At 39.8% G+C, this 12,743-nt stretch overlaps 1 protein-coding gene across 6 annotated transcripts in view; it reads left to right on the forward strand.

Moving 5' to 3' along the window:
• RAF1 (Raf-1 proto-oncogene, serine/threonine kinase) overlaps positions 1-7,225 on the forward strand; it is a 98,747-nt gene extending 91,522 nt beyond the window's left edge. For all 6 annotated transcript variants that reach the window (XM_056855149.1, XM_056855174.1, XM_056855158.1 and 3 more), the window contains 6 exons: positions 238-414; positions 903-949; positions 1,644-1,762; positions 2,608-2,739; positions 6,017-6,151; positions 7,032-7,225. In XM_056855149.1, coding sequence (XP_056711127.1) covers positions 238-414; positions 903-949; positions 1,644-1,762; positions 2,608-2,739; positions 6,017-6,151; positions 7,032-7,172 — 751 coding nt within the window. In that variant the 3' untranslated portion in view covers positions 7,173-7,225. The remainder of the gene's footprint in view (positions 1-237; positions 415-902; positions 950-1,643; positions 1,763-2,607; positions 2,740-6,016; positions 6,152-7,031) is intronic.
• The last annotated feature ends 5,518 nt before the right edge of the window (positions 7,226-12,743 follow it).

Here is a 12,743-nt window from a genome sequence, read left to right on the forward strand (position 1 = left end):
ACCACTCCGCGCCGGTACGGTATGCTGCATAGCCACGCCTATCACTATGTCTTATTTTTGGGGTATGGCTTATATTTCGCAAATGCTTGGAAATCCTGCTACGGCTTATTTTATGGGTATGTCCTATTTTCGGGGAAACACGGTATATAGGACCGTACATTTTGGTAGGCTTTACTAGTTCAGTTGACAAATGTTATGGCTCTTCATCTAACATCATTCTTTCTTTCTTTCTACCAGGAAAACCCGGCATGTTAATATTTTGCTATTCATGGGCTACATGACAAAAGACAACCTGGCTATTGTCACACAGTGGTGTGAGGGGAGTAGTCTGTACAAGCACCTGCATGTCCAGGAGACAAAGTTTCAGATGTTACAGCGTATAGATATTGCAAGACAGACTGCGCAAGGAATGGAGTGAGTAGACTTGGATGCTACGCTGTCCAAGTTAGCTGCCTAAAGAAAAGAGAAAATAACTGCTGTTGTGGAAAATGCCAGTCTCCCCCCCCCCCCAATACTATACACAGTAATTGAACTAAATGTGAGGGTTTTGCCAAACTGGCATTTGCAGATGTCAAGGAACTGTTTTGACAACTTCAGAAAAATTTGATTGTTGATGAAAATCGAACACCAGTGATCTAAAAAAATTGGCAGATTATTCTTCCTGTTAAACTTAATGTGTCATAGAATGTTTAAAATATTTGTTAGAGGCACAGAAACAATATAGTTTCATTCTTGATTGATGAAATAGTCTCTCTGGTTCAAATGGTTAATCAAGATCAAGTATAAACATTTAAATTTTGTATAATGGAGGGGGGGAATTGTGACAACAGATGTCTTTGTAACCTACATATATTTTTCCTTGTAAATATATTCAGATTTATATTGATCAATTTCTCTTACAGCTACTTGCATGCAAAGAATATAATACACAGAGACATGAAATCAAATAGTATCCTTTTGTTATTCAGTGGTATTCTGTTTGCCTCTTTTCATTTGATCTGTGTGGGAAACAAGCTGGATATTCCTTGTATGCTGTGGTAAGATCCGTTTCTGCCATATATTGCTATACTGACAAATACTTACACATACATCACCTATCCAGGGTGCTTTCATACATGATGAATTATGCACTTTAAATTCACTTTAGCAATCATTTGCTAGTGGATTTTGCTGTTTCACACAGTAAAATCTAGTTGCAAAGTGGATTGAAAGTGCATTATTCAGTGTGAGTGAAAGTTCCAATAAACTTAGGCTAGAAATATCTGCTGCTTAAGAGATGTCTCTAATTAAAAAAAACACAAAATATTTTCTAAATTTGATTTTGATATAAGATGCCTATGATAGTTTATTGTTTGTGGTCCTGATTCAGAGCTGTTACAGGGACTGCATTTGTAGTGTACAAGCATTCCCTTTTTGCCTGCAAAATTAGGCTTGGATCTGATAATGCTAAATGATCTGGAGAAAGATACAAAGAGGATATCCTAGATGGGGTATGGCATCTTACTTTTGTTGGTATTGAATATTTATAAGCCCTTAAAGTGCATCAATTGCTATACATAATAAACAGTGTAATAGTGTTCCAGAAGCGTTGATCTCAGATCAAAGACAGTAGTTTCCACATGTGTTCCTTAACAGTCGTGTAGATATATTTCTTCATGAAGATCGTACAGTAAAGATAGGAGACTTTGGGCTAGCAACAGTTAAATCCAGATGGAGTGGTTCTCAGCAGGTGGAACAGCCTACTGGATCTGTTCTCTGGATGGTAAGAACCTTGTGTGTAGTAAAATATTTATAATTGACCTGTTCTTGGCATGTAGTTATTGTTGCACTGAGCAAAGTTTGAAGTCTTCCTCCAGTGTGAGGTAGAACACATGCCGCTTGGAACAGAGGCAGATCATAGGCTGCTTTTAATTCTTTTTATTATGTAGTGTGATCTACCATCTTTCATCCCTGTGTAGTAGGGTGTGTTACAGTGCAAGCCTAAGAGCACTTTCCTGGGAGCAAGCCCCGTTGAATAGATCTGGCTAGAGCTGCTTCGGATTGCTTTCCTAGAGTTTGCAATAAAGAAAGGCTGCTTCACAACCTAAGTTGTGTATGTGTTCTGCTTGCTGCTCCTGCGTGCACGTATGATGAAAAATGACTTCGTTCTCACAGTATACAGATAATACTTGCTCATTCTCCCAATGTGTGAAACAACCCTGAGAGTGACTGGTTAAGACCATGCAGTGGGGTCTGCGACTGAGCACAGCGCCTGTCTCAGTATTATTTCTTGGCCACTATGCCCTTGGAGATTGCTGCTTGTTGTGTTTCAAAATGTTCCTTTTCTACTCCTGACCATTTCTGCTCCTGTAACATCTTGGAGTTTAAACCGAAGATTACTTCTGTGTGATATATAAAATGCATGTGCTGTAGTATGAAGAACGAGGCTGATTCAGTTTCTTTAACCTGAAACAATAGTAACTGTTTCTTTGCCTTTGGGCTAGTTAATGTGTTCTAGGTACTATTTCCAAATCAGTTGCCTTAACTCTAGTTAAATTATGGCCACTGACTTTGTTGTAAGGTTTTTCCCCAGGTATCAATTTGTAACCTACTTTTGTCTTCGTAAAGGCGCCAGAAGTGATCCGAATGCAGGATAGTAATCCATTTACTTTCCAGTCTGATGTCTATTCTTATGGAATAGTACTATATGAATTGATGACGGGAGAATTGCCGTATTCCCATATTAACAACAGAGACCAGGTGAGAGTAATTTCTACGTAATGCTTTGTAAGACCACTTTAAAAAGATTTCTGACATCAGAGCTGGGCCAAACTCAGGAGCCTGTCAGAATAATCAGATTGAAGTTCTTTGGCGTTCAGAGAGCAGGTGGGGGGGGGGGGCTGATTAGCATTCTCTACAGATCACGATTGTTAAACTATGATTAAACTAAAGTTTGGAATCCTGGTTTGCAGAGAAGAACGTAGCAATAGCATACTGTGACAAGTATAGTGGTTAGAGTGTTGGACTAGGATCTGGGAGACCCAGGTTTGAATCCCCAGTCTGACATGGGAGCGTGCTTGGTTAACTTGGGCCAGTCATACACTTTCAGCCTAATCCTCCTCATATTGTTGTGAGGATAAAATGGAGGGGAAGAATGTTGTAAGCCACTTTTGGTCCCCATTAGGGAGAAAAGTGATGTGTATAAATGAAATAAATAAAGCAGAAATGTTTCATTATTGAGCCATGTGTGAGAACAGAAAAATCCCGTAGGCTCAATCATATAATACCAAATCATGGTTTGTTTGCTTTTGAATCGTGCCATGGTTAGCAAACTGATGTGAAGCCTTATTTACATGATGTTACAGTTTAGTCATGCTGATATATTGGTCACACATGGGCACAGGCCTGTCAAGAACATCATGCAACTATTTGATTTGTGTTGTAGGAATCCCACTGGTCCATGAGCACTTAGGTTTTTATCTTGGGGAATTGGGTGGTAATGATCCTTAGACCTGATCCTGTATTGTGCCTGAAGATTAATACAGAGCTTGAGCCTTTCATTCCTCCCTAAACTCATCTGCCCAGGAAGGAAGAGAGGAAGATGGGCCCTGAACTACTATAGAGTAGTACAAAGTAGTAAAATGGCAAACACAGGGATTCTAATTAGCATAGTGGCTGAAGAGATTTCTTAGTGTTAACTTACTTGGTATATAATGGATTCCTCAAGGAAGATGTCTGCCTCTTTTAGATGACAGAATGTTTAAATTGATTGTGATCACACAGAAAGGTTATGGGTTCTTGAAAGCTCACTTGTAACTGCAGTGGCACGTTGTAGAGGAGTGCAGGGTCCACTGTGGAATTATGCACAATATACCCTTGAATTCTGTGCTAGAACTGCTACTGTGTGTGGGTTAACTGTCTGTGGCCCTGATTGGCTGCCCCAGAATAGTCTTGAGTGTCCGTGTGACAGAAAGGGGCCCTTTTCTGCCCCAGGAGGCAGAATCAGGCAAGTCCCTCATCTCCTGCCTCTCTGTCCTAAACCTTCTCTGTATATTAAATTGCATGAGCTAAGCAGCTGGTCCACGAGGGAAACATAGCATGAGCAGCCTCTCAGGGCTAAAATCCCAGTTTTGAAAAGTTTATTCTGAGCATACACAGAAAACAAATGAAGGGAATTTGGGAAGAGGGATACAAAACTTGCGTTGCTGGATTAGAGGGACTACTGGTCTGATCCAGGAGGGCTCTTCTTAGGTTCTAACTTAGAAAACGAAAGTACAGTTTCTGCCTGACTCTAGATGTGCACAGTCTGATACTCGATACTTTTCTTGAAAACTGGCCGAGCATTTCCAGGCTTGTAATGGAAAGCTGACAAAGGAAACCTCCTTGCTAGTCCTTACTTTAGTTATACCCTGGGATGGAGAGAGTTTATCTTTGATCAGTCAGAAGAGTGGGCTTTGGGTTAACTTTTTCCTTCAGTATATCCACACTGATGATATGTTTCTCCCAAGATCATCTAGATTTTTTACTTAGCACTTTGGGGGTAATGTGCAGAACTAAGAATGGTACAGAAGCAGCAGGTGGACTGTAAACATCTCTTGAGCAGTACCACACATTGCTTCTTTATGCTTAAACTTGACACACATACTCAGCTGCTGTTCTCTTCAAAACTTACCCTTGTGCATGCATGTTCATTGTATTTTCATTGTTCCCAAAGCTGTTTTTCCCTATGCATTGGTTAGTTAGAACCTCAGTTTTGAGAATAACTAGGAAAGAAGAAAATGAAAGTATCACTCTGCTATAATATAAACAGATGATGAAACCATACTTTAAAATACTTTTGTGCCACTCCGGTGATTCCATTTCAAAAAGGATACCATGGAGGAGTACGGGGCAACTGAAATAATGAGAATTTGGAACATCTTCCCTAAGGTTCGTGACATGTGGTGTACAGAAAGCGAGAGTGTTTCATTCGTTGTAATCCTAGAACACGGGGTACCCAATGAAGCTGATTAGTTATAGGCTGATAGAGCATAGGGATAGAGCGGGATAAAAATGCAATAAAAATAAATAAGTAAAAATTGACAAAATGAAGCGCAAGGCAGATATATAATTAATACATGGAACCCGCTATCACAAAATGTGGAAGTGTTGTGTATTTGCCTTAAATGGCTTTTTATTAGAAAAAAATAATGTCAGCCATGGTTTCTGAATGGGTCATCCATAGGCAAGTATACCTCTAAAACAGATACTGGAGACTAAAGTGAAAACCGTTTTAAAGGAATCAGTGCTGGATTAGGTAGACTTTGGTCTCATCCAGCTTGGTAATTGGGTTCCTCTGGGAGGGGAGCCTTTGGGGCATTTTTTGCAGATTGAGGTCAACCCTCAGCTTTTGTGGTGCGATAGAGGACAGGGTTGGTTTCAGCTGTTGCAATTGGCTCAGGAAGGTAGTCCCTCTCTTACAGATGGCAGGTCATCCTTTTTTAAGCCCAGCACCAGCTTTTTCTGCCTGAAGGTATAATTCTGGAACTGGTGGTTGGGTTTCAGGAAACACCGGTAGGGGGCGGGGCTGGCTTTTGGTCTCTCCATTGAAGGAAGTATGTGGTGCTAAGCAGAACCAATATGCTGCACATTTTTTATCTTTAGAAGACAATTTACCTTGAAAAGTATGGAGACATTGGTATTAACAAGAGGCTGTAACAAATTAGGCATGGTTGCTCATGCTTGATACTGGAGCTCCACATCCAGTCCATGAGAGGATTCACAAAATAGCAACAGAATCTGCATGAAAAATCTGTTTCCATATGCATATTTACCTTCATATATTATGTTGAATCTGGGCAACTAATTATGCTGGCTAGCAGTAGATGACAGAAGCAGAGGTGGTCCATTCTGTTCAACTTGAAACCCATTTAGATGAGCAATCTGCTTTGTGTGTTTCTGTGTTAGCTCCTATGTTTGAGAAAGTGAACTGTCTACTTTCAAAGCATTTTTATGCTTAACACTTTTATATAACCAAGGTACGTTTGCCTCTCCTTAGATCATTTTTATGGTTGGTCGAGGTTATACATCTCCAGACCTCAGTAAACTATACAAAAATTGCCCAAAATCAATGAAGAGACTTGTAGCAGATTGCTTAAAGAAAGTAAGGGAAGAAAGACCTCTTTTTCCACAGGTAAGAATTCAGTTGGTTTGTAAAACGTCTATAAACATGAGTAGAGCAAGACAGAGAAAAAGGCTGATATCCGTAGTGAAGCACAGTTGTCAGCTAATCTCTCAAATTAGGGAACAATCTAGAAATGTACATCTGCTTCCTAAATGAAATTTTGAAATTGAATTCCTTTTTGAAAATATGTATTGGAGTTAAATAGTACAAAACACTTCTTGTTTCTAGGAGATATTGATTCCTTCAGAAAACAATGGAGAATTTAGTCCTATGTAGCTTTTCTAATAATGTTATGACAAATATTTATTCAAACTTGAAACACTGTTCATTTAAAATATTTAGCTTTTGTACTTCTCTAAGAACCTATGTTACTAGGTCAGAACAATTGGACTGATGGGTATCCTGCATACTGATTTGTGTCTGGTTTCTGCTTTGGTTCAGAAATGTGAACTATATACAAGAACCACAGATCAAAAGGATAAACTTTGTTCTGTCTCAGCCATATCCCACTGGGAGGGTCTGTATTTTTTGCAAGCAGTGCTTAATAGGAGGCTCGAGTTGGAAGTATACAGGCCATGGAGTGATCTTGATGGTGTTTGTATGTCACTAGACCTGACATTAAGATGAGATGGTGCATAAATGCAGCTTTTTGTGGTCTTGCTTCCCCCTCCCCCCCACGAACACTGATATGGAGCGTATCAAGGATTTCTGGCTAGAAAAACTCATATTCCTTATGATGTACAAATGCAAATACTTCAGTGAAGTGGCGTTTTACTCCCCACAAACTGAGATTCTTAGTATTCAAAAGTCCTGCCTTACTGGATTTGCAGTTAATCGGACTGTGGTCATTTTATAATTTACTCTTCCCCCCCCCCTCCTTCCTTCTTAGATACTGTCTTCCATTGAATTGCTGCAGCATTCTTTACCCAAAATAAACCGAAGTGCTTCAGAACCTTCTCTGCATCGTGCAACCCACACACAGGACATAAATTCATGCACATTGACATCTACGAAGCTACCTGTATTTTAGGAGATCAGAGCGCACTGCCTCAATTGCTCTCCCCAGTAACTGTTATAGCAGTTGTGCTTCGGTCTACAGAACTGCATTGCCAGCGTGGGATTCTGCTGGATGCCGGTTTTAGGAATGAGCTGCTATGAATTTTTTACCGTTCTGCTCCTACAGGGACAATATTCCATGTTGCCTTTTCCTACTGTTACTGAAATAGTTAACAGACTGTATACCAGAAGTCCTATTACTATTTTTTATAGATGCACTTGAGCCTTATTTTTCCCATGCAAAAAAAGTACAACTTCAGCAGGTTTTGTCTTTTCCATTCTGCTAAATAAACTGTTACATTTCTATAGCGGCAATAATGGCTTTGCATTTGAGCAAACGCAATACAGATGGTGCTGCTGTCCTGATATCCTAAGACCTTTGCCGTTCAGGCTGGAGGGATTTTAACTAAAATAGCGAGCCTACAAGAAGACAAAAGAAAAGGGAATGCTCACTCAGCAACATTTTTCCTATGGCATATCTCCCAAGATAATGAAACTTTAAACAACAACATGAAATCAACGTGGACAGTTTTGCACATGGAAGAAAATACACTTTTGTAAAGGTGAGAATATATTCTAACTAGTACTGCTCAGAGAAGGAAGGTAGCACAATATGCTGCAATCATCTTTCAGTAACATGAGAAGCTTATTTGTGTACGGACTCAGTTCTTGCATCGCCCTGAGGTGCCCAGTGAGGAACTATAGTATGGGGAAGAGGAGGCAAATAAGTAATGCTGTCAATATATTTCTGCAAAAGCAGCCTTTAGTCTGTTTGAAACTGTTTTCTGAGATGCACTATAAAGAAACTTTTGGCATATACAGGTTTTTCCCATGCTGATTTGGGTTTTAATTTTGTTTTTATTGCTCCTAAGGAAAAAGCATTTATTGTAAACCAATGTTCTTCTGATTATCTTATTTTAATAAAATAAATTAATTTTAGGTGTGTCATTCAAGCTGTTTCCCCCCCCCCCCCATTTTTCAAACTTGTGTGCCATACTCATGAGAGATGTATATTATCCAGAACTACTGACTGGGGTTTCCATCAACAGAAACAAGGGATGTCCTTGCTTCCTGTTCCTGCTGCAGCCTAAAATGGTCCCAGAAATGTTTTTCCTGGGGGACAGGCCCTACCCTGGACTTGCATGTGGGGAGAGTCAGAGATCTGCAGTGAACTGGCAAAAATTATGCCTCCTTCCATTAGCAAAAACTTTACATGGGATCCAAGCTGATACCTTGTCCTTAAAATCTAGTTCACCAAGAGTGTACTGTGCCATTTGTTGCCCTTGAGAACTGGGGGAGGGTGAGAGGAAGCAAAAAGTATGGAAGAGACTATCTTCTGATACATTATTTTTGCAAGAGGGAAGCTCTTGAGTAGTTTACAGAACACATCATTCTCTGAAACGTGCATTACACATACAACGTCCTGTTTCATAGACTTGCATAAAAGTTCATTTATGACTTTCAAAGGGCCCCCTAGTGCCAGAGTTTTAGATGTTTATAGAACATTACTTCTTGTGTAATGAACAGCCAATACTTCTCATACCACACTGCTGTAAAAGACCATTCTAGTACTTAAAGTCTAAAATATTTTAAAACTAGAATTTCTTCTGGCCTTTGAAACTGCTGTATAGCGAGTCACACCATCATGGCAGACTCAATAAACAAATTAATATAATGGTCCAGTCTGTATGGGTACGCTTATAAATGCATGTTTTCATACCTTGTATACAAAACTATATTTTTTTCCAATTGCATATTATTATGGTGGCAATGTGACTCAACTAGGCCTGCCTGCTTGCTTTAACAGCAGCCACCCTATGAAGGCCAGTGTGGTATAGCAGTTAGAGCTTCAGAGCAAGGTTTGCAAGTCCCAGGTTCAAATCCCCATTTTGTTGAGGAAGCTCAATGGGTGATTCTGGACCAGTGACATACTCTCAGCATAACCTACGTCACAGGGTTGTTATGTAGATAAAAGAAGGAGCTGAGACTCATGTAAGCTGCTTTAGTCCCCCGTGGAGAAAGATGTAGTTTTCCAAAGTACCTGCTGCTGTGTGTGTGTGGGGGGGCCCCCAGAAAACTTAAGACAAAGGGACAGATAAAGGTAGGCTGGCTGTTGGGTGGGAAGATTAGAGTTGCTAACTCTAGGTTGGGTAATTCCAGGCTGTTTGAGGAGGGGAGGGATCTTAGATGGGTATAATACCATAGACTGTAGCCTCCAAAGCAGCCATTTTCTCCAGGGGAACTAGGGCTGCCAACCTCCAGATGAAGGCTGAAGATCACCCAGAATTACAACTGATCTTCAGATGACAGAGATCAGTTCTCCTGGAGATAATGGCTGCTTTGGAGGGCAGCTCTACAGCATTATACCCGTCTGAGGTTGCATCCCTTCCAAAACCTCACCCCTCTCAGGCTCCACCCCCAAAACTTCAGGAATTCCCCAACCAGGAGCTGGCAAAGTGAAAGAATGAGACAAGTAGTGGGAGGAAGCAAAGGTGGGAATGGGGAAGCTGCTGTCACAAGTTTCTTGCAGGTCCCCATTTGTTGTTATAGGTTTTGCTTCTTTAGTAATAGCAGTCCTAATTGCCATAGATTTTTAGTCTGCTGACTTTTCAAACACATCTATGTGGCCCAGTCTTTCCCTTTTCAGAGTTCACAATCACTGACTTTCTGCTTTTCTATGGGCTTTTAAGTTTCCTTATAGTGACAGTCATTGAAATTGGATTTCACAGATATTTTGGTCTATTATATTTAAATATCACTCAACAAACCTGATTTTGGAGACCCATCAAGCTGAACCCTTAAGACCCACGATGATGGAGAGAGCCTCTTCATAGAAAGCATTCATATTAATTCACCCGCTGTCTCAGTTCATAGGCATGGGGTGGAAACTAGCTCAGCTTACATATCATTTGACCTCAACTGTGGGAAGGTGCATCCTTTATCTGTGGAGGATCACTGGGACATGAGAACTCCTGTGACATTTGTATTTTTTAATGTCAATTTTCTTTTTTGGGTGAACTGTTAATTTTTTTGACATGTAGTGTCACTAGATCACTTAATGTATTAGTCATTTTTGTCTTGCTTGACTTTCTTGTCTCCTTGAACAAGTAAATAACGCTGTCCAATAAAGTGGCATTGATGAACAGAAACTGTTCAAGATCTATGGTCACAATCCTTAATAGTTACTAACTCTGAATAGATTTGGTTGAACATCTGCATGCTTGCAATACGCCTATCAGCAGCAGTTCAAAAGTATTTTAACAAAATATCCATGTTAATGTTATGGGGTTCTTTTACTCAATATGTAATCCAAAGGGTAAGGTGATAATTTTGATATTCACTCAAAGAGGCACTATTTTGCTTTGTGCTGTGAAGACCTTATTTGGATTCATTCTGTCCGTTCTTATATAAAATCTGAGCATAACATGAATTGTATACACTAATTAGCATGAGTAATTTATGGGTAGATAATGCGGCTGGTCTTGTCAACTGGATTTTATATCAGTTCAAGATGTTAAATAGGAAAACTCAGTAACAATGTGACTTGAGATGAATTGCATCACTCCAACATAATCTCACACATCATTCACTTGTGTTAACCTTAATATGGCGATACCCGCCTACCATGAGAGAGCTGTTTTTTATTCTGGAGGCTCCCATTGCTGTTTGAACAGTCCTGCAATTACCTCCCACACTTTGTGTAATAGTTGTCACGTCATCCTGTCCATAGGAAGTTGCAGTGACAGATACTGGGTGCATGCACTAATTGTTAGTCCTTTTCTGGATTCAAACTGGTTAAATGGTAGAAAGTGCAGAAGAGAAATAAATGGACAGTTCTCTCAACAGAAAGAAGTGCAGGGACCCGTGCTCTTTAATTAGTTTATAAATGGTTTGGAATTGGGGTGTGTGTGTAAGGAGACTAGTGGCCAAATTTGCAGATGATACCAAATTATTCAGGATGGTGAAAACCAAAGTGGATTGTGAAGAGTAGCAGGAGGCTCTATCTCAATTGGTGAATGGGCAACAAAGTTCAATCTAGGAAGTAGCTGTGCTAAGTGTTACAGCAAAACATACTGTTGTCCAGTACCAATGGATGTAATGAACATGTGTGGAATATTTCTGAGATGTAGTTCATTACATTTAGAAAGTTCCTCTTGGGTTAGAAAATAAAAGCGACTGGAAGAACAAGTTCCTCTAGAGTTAGAAAATAAAAGTTACTGGAAGAACTGGCATCAGTTGTAAAATACTAATATTTTCACTTAAATGTTGAAGCTAAAGTTCAAAATGAAATTTTTTCCAGCAGGAAGTGAGGTGAGTACATCTGCCTGTGGTTACATCAGCAATGCTGGAAACTTCAGTGTGTAATCTAAGAACTTGAGGAGTTAGCAGAATGGAACCAGCATACTCTGAAACCCTTCTGGCTCCTGTCCAAGCTAAAATTACTGCCTGCTTAAGCTTCTAGTTTCTGCATTCTGCTACAAGGCATTGGCCTATTAGTTAAAAAGGGCACTTAAAGCACTGGTGTGGCTCACTTCCAATACTGGAAATGTGATATGAAATGTAAACCATCCTATACTTCGATTAAATGCAAGTGGGGACTGATAATTCAGTCCACAAATGCCCTGAACCCCCAAACCCTGCAACATAACCCTGCTTGGCAGGCAAGGGAGTCTATTTTTATAGAAATGATGGAATTCATTTGCCTGCTCCTTTAGCTGGTAGTATTAATAACGATTTCAGAACATCTTCCATTAAGCTGCAGCTTAATGTTCACACATATCATACCGAAGGGGAAAATATCTTGATTCATGAACCAGACTATATTCCACCTCCGTTTGGTATGTGTGGATGCTAAGAGTCCCTGTCTAACTATGTAGTGCTTGGGTGGTCTTGGCAAAGTTTCTTTTGATGTTTGATGCCTAGGTAAGAAATGTATTGTGAAAGTCTGAAGAAATCTAAATTATATGGAAGCTTTAAAGGGCAACCTATTTACACAACGGCTTAACAGGCTAGGGCTGACCAAATGATAGGGCATGCTGCAGTTGGAGACCACACACTGTTTCAGCAGTTTCCACTGACAGGTAAGGCAGGGTTCATTATTCAGTAACAAAGAAGAACCTTTCCTCCTCCTCTTCAAAAGCATTTCTCTTCTTCAGATCGTACCCTTACTATCTAAATTTAAATTGGACTGCGCTATAAAAACGTTGCTAATAGTTCCTCATTAATTATTTAATACAATAGTGTAAATCCAAGCTTGATGAAATAGGTTAGATTGTAAATCATGGCTTTTACTCTCAAACAGCAGGCACAACTCCTTGTGACCAAGTTATACAAACTAGGGAGTTTATTCTGATTGAACTCCCATTCTTAACACCATTCTCAGTACTCTGTACAAAACAAGGACATTTTACTCAGACAGAAGACAAAATTCTGGATATAAACCATCAGTCTAGACAACTGTGACAACTGATAGTTAATACTACACCACCCATGAAATATGCTAGTGAATGTTTTTAAAGTATACTAAACATGTTTGGTAGCCTAC

The sequence above is a fragment of the Euleptes europaea genome, chromosome 1 (genome assembly GCF_029931775.1).
Source record: "Euleptes europaea isolate rEulEur1 chromosome 1, rEulEur1.hap1, whole genome shotgun sequence".
In the NCBI taxonomy this organism is placed as follows: Eukaryota; Metazoa; Chordata; class Lepidosauria; order Squamata; family Sphaerodactylidae; genus Euleptes; species Euleptes europaea.